Source organism: Crinia signifera, chromosome 2 (genome assembly GCF_055691185.1).
Source record: "Crinia signifera chromosome 2, ASM5569118v1, whole genome shotgun sequence".
Lineage (NCBI taxonomy): Eukaryota > Metazoa > Chordata > Amphibia > Anura > Myobatrachidae > Crinia > Crinia signifera.
Genome location: NC_139218.1, coordinates 366,127,114 through 366,146,192, shown reverse-complemented (window position 1 = coordinate 366,146,192; position 19,079 = coordinate 366,127,114). Strand labels below are relative to the sequence as shown.

Sequence of the window (19,079 nt, the reverse complement as noted above, 5' to 3'; positions counted from 1 at the left end):
ATGTAATAAAGGAGCGTCTTTGTTAATTAAAGTTTTTTTTTTTTATTAAACGGGCTCACCAAACCTTTGTAGAAACTGCCTGGTTCTGTCTGGAATATGGCAAGGGGATGCCCACACTAAGGGGGGTATTCAATGTCAGGGGCACGGCTGTCGAGCTAGCGCGACAGCCGTGCCCCTGTACCGTTCTCGGTCAGCTCGCCTGGAGCTCGGCAGTCGGGATTCAATGTCCCGGCCGCCGAGCGGGGAAGACAGCATTGAATAGGGCCCCGCAGCCATCTCCCCCGTCGGGAGATGGCTGCGGGAGCTCGAATGACATTGCATACCCCCTTAAAAGTCTATGGGTCCACCAGACCAAGCTGAGCTAGTGCTGGTTACTCTGAAGCCAGGGGGGACCCCATGATGGGTTTCCCCCTGATTTTAAGGTAACCACCACTATGATGAAAGTGCTTGTGACCGTTACATACCCATTTGTTTTCTTTACCATTGTTGTACGGTTGTAAGTAGAGACTTGCTGCATAGAACTGAACAATACCGGCTATTTACAGGTTGGATAAATGAATTACCATTTTTGCTATTTTTTAGCATCTTCAGGGTAATGGCCGATTATCGTTGACCATCATAGACAGCTCGATTATTGTCCCACCTGCCAGGGCCTGATTAAAGGTTCCAGGTGCCCTAGGCTTATACAGAGCCATGTAGCTCCCCTTGTAATGCTGTTACAACACACGTGTATGGGCGTACAGGGACTCGCCAGTCATACTGCCCATGTGCATGTAACCAAGGGTATACAACTGGCATGTAGGATCTAATGCTTGTGGCGTCTGAAGGAGACTTTAACTTCAGGCTGCCCAGCTGGCGCTGTAGCACAATGTACATGAAGTAATTGTTCCATCAGTAAGTTACATTGGCACAGCCATCTTGCCGTCAAATTAGGAACTCTAACTACCACAGTAGATCGGACAGGTGATAACTAACAAGCTTGGAATAAATTAGCCTTATTGTCACCTGCAAGGTGCCCCCTCCAAGTCCTGGTGCCCTAGGCTGCAGCCTAATCATCCTATTGGTTAATCAGGCACTGCTGACTGGCCATTTAGTACAATAACATGCTGTGTATGGCCAGCTTGCGGACTGAGAGGAATCCTGGCACGTGTTCGCAGCAGAGACATGTGCAGCTTGTTACTTTCCAGCTGGCTACAAAGGGGCCCTTCTGCCCTCTGTATGCACAATAGAAGCTATTTCATACTAATTCCTGCATTTGATACATTATTTACAACATACGTCGGCCTCCTGCAACCAGAAGCACACACGGATAAGCCAGAGCCGGGGATGGCTACTGGCTGATACCCGACTCTGGCTTATCCTTGGGAGGACCCATTACAGTGACATCTTCCTCCATCCGGACTACTGCTATACCCAGATGTTTGAGGGATGCCATCGCGGTTTCTGCTTGCCGCAGGCAATCAGTTTATGCTTTTTATCATCTTTTTATTGTAAGTGCATTATTGAGTAAACCTTTTATTCTATCAAAGGTGCTGCACTATCATTGTTCTGTTATATGGTCTATAGCTGTTCCCAGGCAGGAGGTGGTATCCAGGCAGGAGGTGGTATGCAGACAGGAGGTGCTATGCATGCGGGGGTGGTATGCAGGGGTGGTGGTATGCAGGCAGAAAGTATTATGTAGGCAGGGGGCGGTATGCAGACAGGGCTCGGTATGCAGACAGGATGTGCTATGCAGGGAGGGGGTGGTATGGAGGCAGGGGGTTGTATTTAGGCAGGGGGAGGTATGCAGGCAGGGTGCAGTATGCAGGCAGGGGGGAGGTATGCATGCAGGGTGCAGTATGCAGGCAGCAGGGGGTGGGGAATTCATGGATGGGGCGGTATGCAAGCAGGGGGTGGTATGTAGACAGGGGCTGTATGCAGGCAGGGGGTGTATGCAAGCAGGATGTGGTATCCAGGGAGGGGGTGGTATGCAGGCAGGAGGTGGTAAGCAGGCAGGGGACGGTATACAGGTAGAAGGTGGTATGCAGGCAGGAGGAGCTATGCCTGCGGTGGTGGAATGCAGGCAAGGGGTGGTATGCAGGCAGGATGTGGTATGCAGGGAGGGGACGATATGCAGGTTGGGGATGGTATGCAGGCAGGGGGTGGTATGAAGGCAGGGGGGGTATGCAGGCAGAGGGCGGTATGCAGGCAGGATGTGCTATGCAGGGAGGGGGTGGTATGGAGGCAGGGGGTGGTATGTAGGCAGAGGGCGGTATGCAGACAGGATGTGGGGTATTCAGGGAGGGGGCAGTATGCAGGCAGGGGGTGGTATGCTGACAGGATGTGGGGTATTCAGGTAGGGGAGCGGTATACAGGCAGGGGGTGGCATGCAGGCAGGGTGTGGGGTATTCAGGGAGGGGGCGGTATGCAGGCAGGGGGTGGTACGCCCAATTATTAGAAATCATCTATATCAAAACAATTTCAGATTTTATTTCTTATATACAACTGTACACACAGCACTGAAATCACCAAATGCACCCAAAATGTAACTACTAGTGCAGAGACTAAGGGGCCGTACACACCAGGACGATTTGGCATAAAAACCTCCGATTTCGATGGGTCGTACGAGCGTTTGCTATAGATTGGTGCAAAATCTTTTGTTTTAAGCCCACAATTCCGATCCGATGCGCGTACCCGCCGGTCGTAGGTCGGATTGAAGATCCTACCTACTGCAGTAAAGATCTGTCAATCCGACCTCAGATTGGGGGCTGATTGTATGCAGATTGCGAGATGATCGTGTGCACTTGCCTCGTCAGACCGTCGTCAGATCCTGCTTGTTTATACTCATTTCCTGGTCACTCCCTCCGCAGCCATTTTGTGAGACTCGTGGATGGTACAGGATAGCAGACGGAGGATCCTGGATCACAGCCAAATTGAAGACAGGTATTTGGACCTTCCCTACCCACCAATGCATTAGCTGCCCACCAATGCATTAGCTGCCCACCGCTGGCCACCAATGCATTAGCTGCCCACCGCTGGCCACCAATGCATTAGCTGCCCACCGCTGGCCACCAATGTATTAGCTGCCCACCAATGCCCACCAATGCATTAGCTGCGCACCAATTACCCCCCAGTGCATTTGATGCCCACCAATGCAGTGCAGTGATATATCTGTGTGTGTCACTCCCTCCGCAGCCATTTTGTGAGACTCGTCGATGGTACAGGATAGCAGTGACGGAGGATCCTGGAGCACAGCCAAATTGAAGACAGGTATTTGGACCTTCCCTACCCACCAATGCATTAGCTGCCCACCAATGCATTAGCTGCCCACCGCTGGCCACCAATGCATTAGCTGCCCACCAATGCCCATCAATGCATTAGCTGCCCACCGCTGGCCACCAATGCATTAGCTGCCCACCGCTGGCCACCAATGCATTAGCTGCCCACCGCTGGCCACCAATGCATTAGCTGCCCACCGCTGGCCACCAATGTATTAGCTGCCCACCAATGCCCACCAATGCATTAGCTGCGCACCAATTACCCCCCAGTGCATTTGATGCCCACCAATGCAGTGCAGTGATATATCTGTGTGTGTCACTCCCTCCGCAGCCATTTTGTGAGACTCGTCGATGGTACAGGATAGCAGTGACGGAGGATCCTGGAGCACAGCCAAATTGAAGACAGGTATTTGGACCTTCCCTACCCACCAATGCATTAGCTGCCCACCAATGCATTAGCTGCCCACCACTGCATTAGCTGCCCACCACTGCCCACCAATGCATTAGCTGCCCACCAATGCATTAGCTGGCCACCAATGCATTAGCTGCCCACCACTGCCCACCAGTGCATTAGCTGCCCACCAATGCAGTGCAGTGATATATCTCTGTGTGTAAATGGTAAATAGCAAAACCACAGCAGGTCATGCTGGAATCTGTAGTTCAACTAAAGCAGGAGTGTCAAGGTTGGCCAACACTGGAATAGATGAAGCTGTGTACACTATCACCTTGTTTACAATAAAAAGGAAACTGGTTGGTGAAACTTAAAACTTTATTGTGATATTAACAAAAGTGAACCTGAAATAAAAGAAGTGTCTTAACAATATATAAACTATAATCATTTAATAATTTTTTTTATCTATTTTCTTATAGACATGTCTCAGGCTCTGGCAAAGGAGCGTGACTTCGTCGAAGCATTTATCGACAAATACAGGGAGTACGAATGTCTTTGGAAGACGAAGTCCAAAGACTACAGTAACAAAATTAAAAGAGCAAATGCCCTGGATGAGTTGGCCAATTTCAGCCGTTCATATCACCCTGAAGCCAATGCGGAGTGGGTGCGGAAAAAAATCCAAAATCTCCGCACTGTGTTCCTAAAAGAGCATAAGAAAATGCAGACCACCAAGAGATCTGGTGCCGGAGCCGGCGACGTGTATGAGACCTCCTTGTGGTACTACAATCTCTTAACCTTCACCCTGAGTCAGAAGGCACAGAGGACCGGACTGTACCTCATGGTGGAGAGTGAGGGGGATGAGGTGTTGCAGACTGTGGATGAAAGTTCCCAACCATTGTCGGTAAGTACAGACCCGGTATTGACACATGTCCTTCCTCATTATTTTTTTGGGCCCGGAGAATAGGTTCAGTCCACACATGTCTTAAATGTGGTTCTCCTGCCAATGGACAGCACCCACTCCATTAAAATAGTCCTTGTACTGGTCTCTAACCTGCATGGCGCGTGTAGTCCCCCTAAACTGTTGCGCCGGCGTTTCCACAGAGGATATCTGCACTACCTCCTTTGGCTCCTCTGGGACCTCTGGTGGTGCTGGTCCTGTAGGCCTTTGTGGTCTTTCCTTACGGCGCAGTAAATTGTGCAGGACACAGCACGCCATGACGACCCAGTCTATTTTGTCCACCCTCAGGTTGATGGCAGTATGGAAAATGCGGAAACGGCTTGCCAGGATACCAAACGCACTCTCCACAAGCCGCCGTGCCCTGGAAAGCCTGTAGTTGAAAATTCTTTTGTCGTGGTCCAGGCCCCTTTTGGCATATGGCTTCATGATGTGCTCATGAAGGGCAAATGCCTCGTCTGCCACGAACACAAAATTGAGCCCATGTTTGGTTTCCTGGACCGACGGCAAGTGAAGAGTGTTGGAGGTGAGCCTCTGGTAGAACTTGGTATCCTTCAAAGTTCCACCATCCGAAGCACGCCCATTCCTGCCAACATCCAGGAAGATGAACTCGTAGTTCGCATTAACCACAGCCATTAGAACGATACTAAAGTATCCCTTGTAATTGAAGTAGTAGGAACCACTCTGTGCAGGCTGGTTGATGCGGACGTGTTTGCCATCAATGGCTCCTCCACAATTTGGGAAATTCCATGTCTCTTCAAACTCTGCAGCGATGTTTTGCCAATCCTTCACGCTGGTAGGGAACTGTAGAAATAATAAATAAACTTGATTAATAAATTGAACTTTGTATTTGTTTCCACAGCAACACAGTGCAGAGACAGAACATTCACCGACCCTGGACCTGTCTGGATTGTCGGAGTCTCCAGGAACATCGCAAGGAATATCCACTACACCCACACCGCCACAACAGGCCTGTAAAAAATCGCGCCGCAAGGAAAAGAAAATAGACAACCCAGAGGAGGAATTACTGATACGGGCCGAACAGGTTCTACGTAGGCCTCCCGACCGATTTGATGCTTTCGGGAAATATTTGTCTGACGGCTTACGCCAGCTGAGTCCAACCCAGCAAATGGCCTTTGAACGCATAAGCAGCGAGCTATTGTTTTTTGGCCGTTTAGACCGCCTTACATTTGAATGCAACATAGCTGGCCTTCTTCCTTGCCAACAACCACCAGGGCCTACTCCCCCAGCACCCTTACCAGTCCCTTCCACTTTGCCAAATCAATCTCCACCTGTCCAAGCATCCTCCGCACAACCTTCAACTCCAGCCCGCTATACCCACCTGTACACCTCATTATTGCCTGATTTCACAGGAGAGCAGGACCCTCCGGTTTTACGTGAATTGTAAAACCAATTCTTGCCCTGTTGGTATGGAGCAGTATGACACATGATGCTTGTGGCGCAGATAAAGCCCATGCACACGTGGCGCATGGTGCGGAGCAATGGGGCCGGGACCACTGCTTCTGCACTATGCACCGCGTGTGCATGAAGGTACTTTGATTATCTGCGCCACAAGCACTGTGTGTTCTACTGCTCCGTACCTCTAGTGAGTGCGGCAGTAGGTTTTAAAGCTCAGTTTGTTACAAAATTTTTGACTTGTTATAGCACTTTGGTCTATTTTTATATTATGCGTACCTAATGTTTCTAAAATGACACTTTTGCCATTTGCACATGCATGGAGCAGTATGACACATGATGCTTGTGGCGCAGATAAAGCCCATGCACACGTGGCGCATGGTGCGGAGCAATGGGGCCGGGACCACTGCTTCTGCACTATGCACCGCGTGTGCATGAAGGTACTTTGATTATCTGCGCCACAAGCACTGTGTGTTCTACTGCTCCGTACCTCTAGTGAGTGCGGCAGTAGGTTTTAAAGCTCAGTTTGTTACAAAATTTTTGACTTGTTATAGCACTTTGGTCTATTTTTATATTATGCGTACCTAATGTTTCTAAAATGACACTTTTGCCATTTGCACATGCATGGAGCAGTATAACACATGATGCTTGTGGCGCAGATAAAGCCCATGCTCACGTGGCGCATGGTGCGGAGCAATGGGGCCGGGACCACTGCTTCTGCACTATGCACCGCGTGTGCATGAAGGTACTTTGATTATCTGCGCCACAAGCACTGTGTGTTCTACTGCTCCGTACCTCTAGTGAGTGCGGCAGTAGGTTTTAAAGCTCAGTTTGTTACAAAATTTTTGACTTGTTATAGCACTTTGGTCTATTTTTATATTATGCGTACCTAATGTTTCTAAAATGACACTTTTGCCATTTGCACATGCATGGAGCAGTATAACACATGATGCTTGTGGCGCAGATAAAGCCCATGCTCACGTGGCGCATGGTGCGGAGCAATGGGGCCGGGACCACTGCTTCTGCACTATGCACCGCGTGTGCATGAAGGTACTTTGATTATCTGCGCCACAAGCACTGTGTGTTCTACTGCTCCGTACCTCAAGGCAGAAAAGTGAAATGTTTTAGATATTTTTGGACATGTTATTGCACTTTGGAACAGTTTGCAGTTATGCGTATCAATGGGTTCTATTTTTGTACCATTTGTATTTAATCCAAAAATAAGGAAAACTAAAAATGTGTGGATGTCAAAGTTTGATTTATTTTAATAAAACATTATATGTTTTCACTACAAGTGTGTGGTGTATATTTCCTTACCTTGCAATACTCGTGCTGCAGTACCTTCACGATTGCTTTGCAGGTCTCGGGGATGATGAGGCCCAAAGCTTGCGGGGAGATGAGGGATCCAAACTTCAGGTCAGCCAGAGACCGTCCTGTAGCCAGAAACCTCAGGGTCACCACCAGCCGCTCCTCAGCAGGTATAGCCATGCGATACTTGGTATCTTGCTTCTGGATGTGGGGGGTGACGAGACGCAGCAACTCATGGAAGGTGGCATCATCCAAACGTAAGAAATTCCTATAATCATTGGGATTATTCTCACGAATTTCCAGGAGCAGTGGCATGTGAGAACGAGCCTGACGGCTCAGCAGCCACTGCTTGGTCCAGCATGACCTAGCTCTTCTACGCTGGGCCCTCAGCTGCCTCACCCTGAGCACAGCATAGGAAAGCAGAAAATCTTGCTGGTAAGAATCCATCACTGCAGACTGCATAATGGACACAGGAAAAGCACACTTTGTAATGCCAGGCAAAAACAAAGCAGAGCAAACAGCTATGTACAGCGTTCAGCAGGTATACACCAAGCCTCACTAGTCACAAAGCACAGATCTAAAATGGCTGCAGTTATTTGTACCCCACAACTAGTCCTGCCCATTATTTAAATTTCAAAAACGACAGTCACTGTGCACACACGATGCACCAAAACGACAGTCGGACGACCATCGCAAACGACTCGCGATCGTTTGAAGATCGTAAGTAAAAAATACACCATCTTATGCAAATCGTGAGTCTGGGCCCGGGGGAGCGCTCCCGAGAAGTTCACAGCAAATCGGTTCACGATCGACGCACGATCGTGATCGTTCTGGTGTGTACGAGGCCTAAGAATTACTCCATTTAAATAAAATGAATCACATTTCAGACATGGACATAAATCTGGTCACCCCGCTCCCATGTGATACGAATACTCATCCTGGCCATCAGTTGAATCTTCCCAATTTGACCACCCCTGCATAGTTACAGAACCAGAACCCTTATTAACTCCCTTGGCCTCTTGCCATTAGCAACCAATCAGATTCTACCAGTTATAAAATAATAACTGGAATCTTATTGGTTAGTATCAGCATCTTCCCCACTTCCCATATATGCAGTTAGATACTGTAGGTCTACCCTATTGAGGTTGATTTGAGTTGCACACAGAAGCTCCGATGTCTACGTCTTCACCGGCCGCACGTCTGTAACTTTATGTAAATTAACTCTGGACGCATGCGCTGAGCAATTAAGATGTATTCTGTATTTTTCTGAGGTAACTTTAGTAACTGAATATTTATAGAAATTATATAAGCACATTTAAATGAATTAACAATTAACAGTCAGTGGTACAATGGCGTCACTACGGGTTTACTGGCCGCGCCCAGGGTGACACCAAAATGCCTAGTAACATAACGTACAACACTGTTATAGGAGCCAACAGCGCAGCCAATCAATCTGCAGGGGCAGCCGTGAGACCACACCCCCTTTATGCCAGCACCTGCTTCGGGATACTCTTGCCTCTTGATACTCACTGGGTGTCAAGCGGCGTAGGGATGCCCCTGCAGTGGCACAGTCTCCGCACAAGGGGCAGACTGTCATAGGAAGATTGCGGTGCAGCAACATAGCGCTCCACACCTCGCCCTTGACAAATGATTATCATTTTTATCTAGAAACAAATACTTTGTAGTCTTGTCACAACCATGCATGACATTATGTTACAATGGCTTTATTATTTAATATTATAGAATACATATATTTATATTATTATCAGTGCCAATGAACAAAACCATATAAAGTTAGCAGCATTTCCGCGAAGTACAAAAATACACATCTTTTAATAATAGTATAATAATGGAAATTACATCAGGACAATCTGTGCAAACTTATGAAGCAGATGAGATTTTTAATTACTTTTAAATATAATATGTAACATAACGTACTCGACACGAATTCATAGATGACGCATCGCACACAAAAGGAACACGGCCCAAAATCTAACAGTGAAACAGAATATCACAGACAAATTCTATTTTAGGTATATATATTACATTTTGCTCATTTTTACTGACATTAACTACGTTTTCCTTGCAATCTCCTCAACACAAAACAGACTGGTCCCAATTATACATCGGAATGAGCATCAAAGTTTTCGGATACATGAAATATTCTGGAACATTTTAATACTCCACCGTTTTCATCCGCTGAAAAAATTCTCTTTCAAATAAAAAATAAAAAAACGAAAACAAAAAAAGACTACACTTGTTCACATAAATAAGACATGGCTGTAACCGTTCCATGATCGAAAAAAAATTCAAAATCTCTGTTTAAAAAAAAAAAAAAAAGAGCCCGATTCACTAATTTCATTGCATAATGAACGCTTCGCTCTACCAAGAAGAAAGGATGTCATGTTCTACCAACCCATGTTCACACATAGGATTCTTCTGCAAAAAATCTTTGGTCTACTTCTTCGAATTTAGGATCGCTACAGCGTTCTATGTGCCACTCTCTGCCAACTGTAATGGCGGGATTGTCGCACTCTTGCGTACTTTTAATTTGCTTGTGTATTTCAGGCTGCAGGAACAAGTCGCCCATGCTGGTACTTAGCTTCGGAGAGACGCAAAAGTTTTTCTCCAAGTCGCAATTTGCGATTTTGACTCCTGTGTCCACATTAGAAGGCAAAACCCTATTTTTCTTGAAACTGGCAACACGAATACTGATTGAAGTTTTGTTTGTTTCGTCCCTGGTGCTGGGTGTCTGGTCTCCATGCGGGTGGACCGTGTCCTCACTAGAAGACTTCACGTTCGCACTGAGAGGCGCAGGCTCCTCTAAATTGTAGGAATTTGTGGATTTTCTTCTGTTTCTCTGGCTAAACAATGCAATATTGTGACCGAGAAAAAGCGTTTGTGGCGTCTGTGTGCCGTCGTCACTGTGCGGGGATATCTCGATGCTTATGGACACGGGAGATGGGAATAGGAATGAACTGTACTCCACCCCGTTGGCATCATTTCCATTTCGGTCGGTAACGCCTTTGTCTGTTGAATGTGTTCTTGTTGAAACGTACCTCCTAGTGACTTCAGCAAAACTTGCGTTGCAGGTTAGGGGCCCATCCTGGTTGACCTGTGTAGTTCTTGGCACTGTAATACGGGTCTCGGTTTGACAGTCTACTTTTGGCACAGTCATATGTTCCATCAACAAACAACATTCTGAAATTCCGTGTTTGTTTGAAGATAGTTCTTTAGAGGTATGGTCTCCATCTGTTCTGCTTTTCTCGTCATTTCTTGCCTTGTCTGTTTTTTTTGAGGTCCAGTTTTTCACAGTAGATCTGCTATTTTTCAACCAGGCAATGGTTTGGTTGCTAGCAGGGCTTTTATGGCTTTGCCATTGTACCGTATTTTTTCCAGTAATAAATACAGAACCGCTGTAAGGTTGCTTGCTCTCTTCAGCTCCCGCAAAGCCTGAAAACGAATTAACGCCCATGAAATCTGGACTGAGTTCCACCTGCTTTCTATGTTGCCGTAAAGTGCAGTCTAAGGGTGAAGGCACTTCGTTTGGCGTTAACACTGAATAGTCAGAGAACTGAGAAAAAGCACTGTCCAAAGAACTTATTGAAGATCCTGATGGAGATGTCCCAGGAGAAGACAAGCTAGAACAACTAGTGTGAGGACAAATGTTCAACCTCAGAGCACTAGGTGGCAAAAGTCTATTAGAAGCGGTCTTTTTGTCACTTGACGGCTTTGTGTTGTTTTTAGCGACTTCGATTCCCAGAGTCAAACTGCGATTGATAAGTTTTTGCCCTTCAACCTGCAAATAGCGATGCTGTTTGAGATAATCATCGGCTGATTGGGAGAGAAGAGCATCGCAGCTTGAGTTGTTATCATGCGAAGACTCGTTAAGTTGACTGAACCTGGACGCAAGAATTCCAATAGCCGGCTCGGAACAACGCCGGTGCCGTCTCACATCTGTTGTGGAGGAGTACCCAGAAGTATTAGAACACAGAGATTCATTCTCAGACTGTTCGTGTGAGGCTGACCGATGGTGAGAACCTACTGACATCTTCACTAGTTGAGTCTGGGAAGAGCTGAAGTTCTCAGCCTCTTCGGCGTAGGCATGGTCCAGATCGCAGTCGCTTAAAGTCAGAACAGAGTCTCTGCTCCTGTTGTCGTGACTCATCTTGGTGGGAAGTCTACTGTATGAGGAATCTCCATCATCGTTAAGTTCATTCTCCAGGCTATCGTACGAAGAGTCAATATGTTTAAAAGAACAGAGATCTGCAAGAAAGGAAGATGAGCATTAGAATGATAGCTTGATACTTTAGTAAGCTCTTAATATTGTTGCGTGTTCTTTTCTATTCCATAAACATCAGAGGCCTAGTACATGGGCGACAATTAATCAGATTTAGCTTTTTGCCAAAGACACCTGCATGTTAAAACTGAGTGTACAAAAATTGTCAAATAATGCAAAAGCAAGTTGTTTTATTCTAAATATATTATAGATTTGTTAGATAATATATATATTTCCCCTCAATATAAGGTCCATAGGTCCTTAAGGATGAGATGGGATATAATGGCACCCTGACCTTTTATTAATTTATTACCATAGTGATTTGATTACGGTAAATCAATTTTATTGAGTTTTTTCATACTTACTTTATATTTGTAAACCCCTATTTTGATGCCAGTTAGGGCCCTGATTGTAATGACTCGGTAAGCTGCAAAGCTCATAGCTTACCGAGTCCTTGTAACGGCGCCCGCACATTACATGCCCCTCCCCGCCGTTATTTCCCCTCGGCAACCAATCATGTCAATCGAAACCAATGACATCAGAGCCGTGCTATGTTACTGACTGATTGTAAATTCATAGTTTGCATTTGCAAAATTGGACACCTGTGGTTTTTGCCTAAATATTGTCTGTCAAGCAAAAAAGGCTGACTTCACAGTTTTCAGCTAACATTTCATTTTAGCTGAGGTTCCTTGGTCAAACTAAATTATTAAAAGTATCTAGATAGATAAACATGAAAACAAGCCCTTTAAACTCTGCAACTACTGCAGATAGCTGGTGTCTCTATTTCAGTAATTAGCACGTAGTTGTCAAAGCCCAAATAACACCCTGGATATAACTGTACATTTATTGACATTAGAGAAAAGGCAGACAGACCCTGTAAACACTAAGCACACTGGCAATCATAGTAATAATAAACTCCACAATTTCACATGGAGTAAAATTTGAGGTACTTAGCATATTTTTTTGGGCAGAAAATATGGGAACGCTATACTGGGAACATTGGGAATATGGGAACATTACCACCACCAAGTGACCAGTGGTGTAACTACAAAATTTGCGCCTTCCATGCTGGAAAATTTCAGCAGCGCCCCACACCCCCCCCAGTAAAGTTAAGATTCCGCCTCCACCCACCCCTCCAATTGCCGCCGCTGTGTCTGTGGCCGGGACCCACACAAAATGGCTGCCCCGAACAACAGACTGTTTTAAAGGATGATAGAGGAGGCCACCGCCAGGAGGAGCACTGGGACGGCAGGAGGAGTGGCGGGACCGCAGACAAGTAGATCTGCGGGTCCCAGCCACAGACGCGACGGCATACGGAGGGGTAAAGCAGGTATTGCTACTGCAAGTGACTTCCCAGGTTGGTCCATAACATTTCTAAGATTCAAGCCCAGAGAACAGGACCCTCTGGGCCTGCACAACCCAACCACTCCAAGGCCTCACATCAGTGAGAAGTAGCAGTTTAAGTGTTAAAAAGTGTTACATTAAAAAGTAGTAGCAGAGTGCTAAGAATGACAAAGATGACGAGTAGCAATTAGGGTGTTAAACATTATTACATTAGTAAATATTAGTTTAGGTATAATAATGATGCCCCAAAGCAGCCAGGTCTAGGTACTAAAAAGTGTTAGATTAAGTGTTACAATGATGATGCCCAAGTCCCCCATTATATTAAAATGAAAGTGTAGTACCTGAGCTGTCCTCTCTGTTATCATCCTTTGCTGACAAGCCGGCATACAGCAATGAGATGTCATCCCCGAATATCATGCAGTAGTTCTCTATCAGGAACTGGACCAGCAAGGACACCTGCAAGAGAGGTACGGAAAATGCTCACCACTGCGACGCAAAACATCACCTTCGTTTATGAATGGTTTCTTTGTGACCAACTTTATTCCTATGTAACACTTTAATAGTTTTTTAGTTCTTTATGGAACAGGTTACCTTCCGTGTGAATTCGCCCTCCGCCTCCGGGCTGGAAGGATTGGGCAGCCACAGCAGACTCGGAGCAATGCACACTGCCAGATTGAAGGCCGTCATTTGGTTGGTGTCAGAGCGTTGCTCGATGCAGTGCAAGACCCCGAACAAGTAGCGCAGCAGCGTGACATTAACTTGCGGAAGCTTCTCCACTAACCTGTGGGAACCAAACAAACTAGATATGTATAATGTATGAAAGTGCTGCCAGGAGAACACGTGTATTACAAAGAGTTGACGGGGAGGCTGCCCTAAATTCTATGCAGGTGCTATGATTGTAGGAAGATCCTGCTAGCGGACTTTCTCTAAGATTTATTCCCTTTACAGATTACTCAGGTTCATGCGCTAAATTGCGAACTCGATCCGTGGACCAATGGTGCGGATCTGCGAATGCATACCGGCGAAAATACGCATGTGAAGACTCACCCTCACCCAGCGGCCGGCATTTACTTGCTCGCTAAGCAGCGATAGAACACTGCTTCGCAAGCGAATCTGAATCAGGCCCTAAGAGTATCCTATGTCCACGTTAATGAGCGCGGGAGCAATTGCATGTATTCTCCGAGAGGTGCTACAATTCAATGCTTACTTCTTAACAGACTTAATTTTCTCCGCCTGACACCCTAGATCCGTAACAGAAACCCACTTGTCATAAAGTTTGGATGAGAAGACGCTGCCAGGGATATTGCGAAGGAAATCCTGAGAGGGGAAAATAATTGTACAAGTTAGAATAATACAGTGAATAATCATGGCCAGATGTAGGCACGTCAGGCTGACACCTATGAAGACCATCGGTGCTGCGATAGGAGAAGTTTTATATTAGGAAGGGAGAGGAGAGAAAACTGAGTGTGGATTCTGTAACAGAATAAAGAGTAAATCAGGACCAACGCTGAGCTGGATTGGGGGCAATGTTTGGGTGCATGGAAGGCATAATGGGCCCCAAGCCATTGATTAGAGATGCAGAATTGGACTGCACTGCTTGCTGTAGAAGAGGGGGTGGAGTCTCCAAGCAGGTACTATTCATGTGCAGCAGTGTCCCACAGTGAAGTAAGGTAGAGAGGGAACTCTGTCACCTGCTGTAGGCGTGATCCTTGGGGCAGCACAGCAGCTGGGGAAGAGATGTACGGTGCGTACATCTTAGTGTTACGTGAAATTGGGGTGTGATGTGTCGCCATGCTCTTTCCCTGTTCGCACTTGCAAAAGAATATCCATTCCCATGTCCCCAATGTTGCTCTTTAGGGCTCCCCAGTCTTAAGTGCCCCAGGCCACCCAAAACCTTAATCCAGCCAAGACTTCTAAATAAGACAAGTGGATAAGTTGCCCATAGCAACCAATAACTTATAAACTACATTCTATAAATGGGCAACTTGTCCACCTGTCCACTCTCAAAGGTTTCAGACATCTTTAAGCAATGGAAGGGTTTAGTTTAGTCTAGTTTATGCTTCTGAATGCTTATTGCAGCTTTGTACGGTATTATGGTCAATCACAGAAAATAGACAGGGCACAAAGTATAAAACAACATATATTTTGTCATTTGTAATCGATATGTTAGAATGTCAATGAATTTCTCTCTGTCTTTACTCATTTATTTGTCCATAAAGAACAGACACTGACACAATGTCCTTTGTGGGTGCTGTGCGTACCTTAAGCACGGACGCCGTGACAAAAATAGATTCGCAAGCGAAATCAATGTGGAATCCCGCGATGAGTCTCTCTTTCATCTCCTTGCACGCTCTCGCATTAGCGGAACGCCTAAATATTCCTCTGGTGAACGGTCCGTCTTGACAAAGGACTGACAGCATATCCTATGAGACAATGGGAAAGAGAAATGAATTGCACACGATCAAAAATGAACAACATTTTTTGGATAAGATGTTACCGTGGTTATCAGAGCCCAGAACATAGGGGCTGTGTCAGAAGTGTATGCTAATTGTGCCTTTGTAGGCAGCGGAAAAGATGCTGACTGCCAGCTTCTCTAATCTGCTGCTGCGTCCTAGGGAACAGCTTCGGATCAACTGAATGAACATTGGACATCTGAGTAATCTTCAGGTGCCTCGGGCTATCTGACCAAATCCCACTGACGGAAGCTGCCGAAGCAGCCATTGGCTTCAGAACACACAATTTCCTAGCATGGTTCCTGGTGCCTCCTGAACGCAACATAGCATGTCAATCATGCCACCATGTTTGGGGCACTGTGGAGGACATCGCATCCGTGGATCTGCGCATACTCTACCATGCACAGATAAACCGTGATCAACTGCAAATTAATTGAAATTGGGTCCACACACTGAATCAGCACCATACAGTAGATCTGTAACCTATGTGACAAGGAATCACATACACTGGATCAAGATGAAGTCTCTGTCTTTATTTTTGGAGCAGGTCACAGCATACCAGGCACACAGTTTAGGCAAGTATAGGTACAGCAAGCAGCATACAGGTAATCACAGCATAGTTCAAACCCAGTCCCTACCATAGCCCACACCCTGGCATATCACTTGGGCAGCTCTTCCAACATCAGAAGCAATGATTTCCTGCCCTGGAAACACTTTATTAGGAAGCCACAGGTACTGCTAATCAGCCCAACCTTGATCACATCCTTTTCCTTGCTGCTGCTCTAAAAACCTGGACTGGATCTTCAACATTACTTCCATGTGTAGAGATGCTGTCCCTGCCACACTGACCACAGATGGATTTATTAGTTGGTGACTATATACTCAACATAATGCCTGAGATTTTAGTGGCAACCCGTGCAGTAGTCCCGCTCTAGGCCTGGTATTACAGTGTAGCCAACCCTTACATTGTCACATACAAGCAGTGCAGTAATACATCATCTGATATTAGCTTTTACAGCACACAATGTAACATTGGCACGGCTGGTTAAGTCAGAAACTGTGCCAGTTCCTTACAGCCAAGCCGCTGTATAACAACTACATTTCCAGCAGCATATAATGACTGAAAACTAAAATAAATTATTATTGTTATGAAAGACATCCATTTACAGTAATTCAAAAAAATGGCCTTCGGTCTAGTTAGAGCTGTTCTGTGCTCCACTAACAGTACAGACAGAAGGCTTTACTCCAGGCTACGCTCTATTGCATCAATGCCTGACTGGTGGAACACAGAAAGCAGCTGGGTGGCCGTCTGTGACTGGCAGCAGGACAGACCAAGCAGTAGTAGTTTCAGTGCTTCCCTCATGCCCCCTCCCTGCCTCTCCAGGTGTAGACAGATGTTCAGTGATAAGCATAAGTGCCGATTCTGTGGGCCTGAGCACCCACGGAAATTGATGAGCACCCACGGGACAGAGTCCCGCTGCTGGGCCGCCATATTAACTCGCTATTTTGCGGCTGCAGCACCCACATTACCGGACCCACCACCTGGGAAACAGTATGCCGGGAAGAGTGTATTCTGTACGCGGAGTACCTGCACTGTGGGGGCATTTATGTACCTGCACTGTGGGGGCATTTATGTACCTGCACTGTGGGGGCATTTATGTATGTGGAACTCTGTTGCCGTAATTTGAATATTGGAGACAACTGTGCTCCGTAATATAAATTGGTATTATTTTGTGGCCACACCCCTTCCCCATGAAGCCACTCCTCTATATTTTTGGCTTGAGCAACCACCAGCAAAAACATAAATTGGCACCTATGGTGATAAGTCCTCAAATACCCATGGGCCCACCTTCTAGGCATGTGCTGACCGATTTCATGCAAGATACACAACACAAACTGCATCAGGCCAAAAATGTGCTATACATATGAAGGATATAATGGACAGTATACTGTACATTTCTAATTTACATGTGTGGGCAAGGGCACAGTACTAATTGTATTCTTCTGCTTGCTGAATAACCTGCAAAACATGTTAAGCTATTATGGGGGTTATTCTGGTTCACGCGCAAGGGCACAATCACTCTTTAATGGGCAAAACCATGTGCACTGCAGGTGGAGCTAATGTAACATGTTCAGAGAGTGTTAGATTTGGGTAGGGGGTGTACTTCGAACTCAGAGCCGGCCCTAGCCTAAATGATGCCCTAGGCAAGATTTTGGCTGGTGCCCCCTAGCACCGCCACTAGTTCCGCCTCTGACACTGCTCCCCTTTCCCAGCACCATCAACCCTCATCATAGCAGTCATCATTTTGGTGCTCCTACCTGCAATATTTTAAATAGAAACAATGCACACATTTGGTGCGCAGCCCAAATAGGGGTGCGTTCTTGCTGGGAAGGGGCATGGCCACACAATTTTACCCCAAATTCAAATTATGCCACACAGTAGTGCATGTGAGAGTGTCCCTTATTCATGTTACATCACATTGTAGTACCACTTTACCTTATATACATTACTCATCAAATTATACCCTTAGAAAAAAATCCTGAGAAAATATTGTATTTTAACCACCTCCATGGCCACACTGCAACCCAGCACAAAGCAGTGTGTGCTGGGCAGAGGAGAAGAGCTGCAGCTGCTGCTGTCACTTAAGGGGAGGGGGCCCAGGGCCCCCACTGGGCCCTCCCATCAGGCTTTGGCCTGGGTAATTTGTACCCCCTACCCCTTTCTCTCGGCACCCCTGATAATACCACACAGTAATGCCCCTTACACATGACACACATTATTTATGTCCTTATAACCGTAATGCCCCTTACACATTATGCCAACCTTTATTAATGCCCTTCATACACATGACACACATAATGCCCCTTACACATATGTTTCACATTATTAATGCCCTTATACACATGACACACAAAATGCCCATTACACATGTCGCACATTATTAATGCCCTTATACACATGACACACATAATGCTTGTTACACATATGTCGCACATTATTAATGCATTTATACATGACACACATAATGCCCCTTACACATATGCCGAACACTATTGCACAACCAACCCACCCGCAGACCGCACTCGCACAGCCGCTAATACTGTGACCTCTGCCTCTGCTTGGATTCAGATGTTTCCTCATACATCTTGTCTCAATAGGCCATGCAGCTCCTGGCCCTTCTGCTAACGTTGGGTGCCTTTTTTGCTGAAAATTCGTCTTATTTGCATTGTTATGACCAGCACACACAAGGAGCTTCCGATGATTAAAATGATATGCGGCATGCCTATATTTTGTGTGCGACTGTGGCTGTACCTGCATACGGAATGCTATGTTACAGTGATTTCCATGAATACACTATTTCATATGCAGATACAGCCTCACTCACACAGAATATAGGCATGCTGCATATCATTTTAATCAGCAGAAGCTGCTGATGCCCCTAGGAATTCCAAATGCCCTAGGCAATTGCCTAGTGTGCCTATGCCTAAGGCCGGCCCTGTTCGAACTGATATCTATATAACAGTGTCAAAATAAAGCAGCTAGTATTTACCCTGCACAGAAACAATACAACACCCAAATCTAACTCTCTCTGCACATGTTACATCAGCCTCACCTGCAGTGCAGCATGGTTTTGTCCATTATAGAGTGATTGTGCTTTGCGAGTGAACCAGAATA

At 46.1% G+C, this 19,079-nt stretch overlaps 2 protein-coding genes across 4 annotated transcripts in view; one reads left to right on the top strand and one right to left on the bottom strand.

Moving 5' to 3' along the window:
* Nucleotides 1–3,046: 3,046 nt before the first annotated feature.
* LOC146058026 (uncharacterized) lies at nt 3,047–6,414 on the top strand. Its single transcript, XM_083169969.1, has 3 exons — nt 3,047–3,663; nt 4,128–4,549; nt 5,466–6,414. The coding sequence occupies exons 1-3, from the start codon at nt 3,609–3,611 to the stop codon at nt 6,009–6,011; spliced, it is 1,023 nt and encodes a 340-aa protein (XP_083026095.1). The 5' UTR covers nt 3,047–3,608; the 3' UTR covers nt 6,012–6,414.
* Nucleotides 6,415–9,141: 2,727 nt separating this feature from the next.
* The window catches only part of ARHGAP20 (Rho GTPase activating protein 20), a 103,092-nt gene continuing 93,154 nt past the window's right edge, over nt 9,142–19,079 (bottom strand). For 2 of the 3 annotated variants that reach the window (XM_083169966.1, XM_083169968.1), the window contains 5 exons: nt 15,212–15,373; nt 14,158–14,267; nt 13,542–13,749; nt 13,292–13,406; nt 9,142–11,593 (listed from right to left, as the gene is read on the bottom strand). In XM_083169966.1, coding sequence (XP_083026092.1) covers nt 9,750–11,593; nt 13,292–13,406; nt 13,542–13,749; nt 14,158–14,267; nt 15,212–15,373 — 2,439 coding nt within the window. In that variant the 3' untranslated portion in view covers nt 9,142–9,749. The remainder of the gene's footprint in view (nt 11,594–13,291; nt 13,407–13,541; nt 13,750–14,157; nt 14,268–15,211; nt 15,374–19,079) is intronic. The other variant, XM_083169967.1, reaches the window with a different exon arrangement.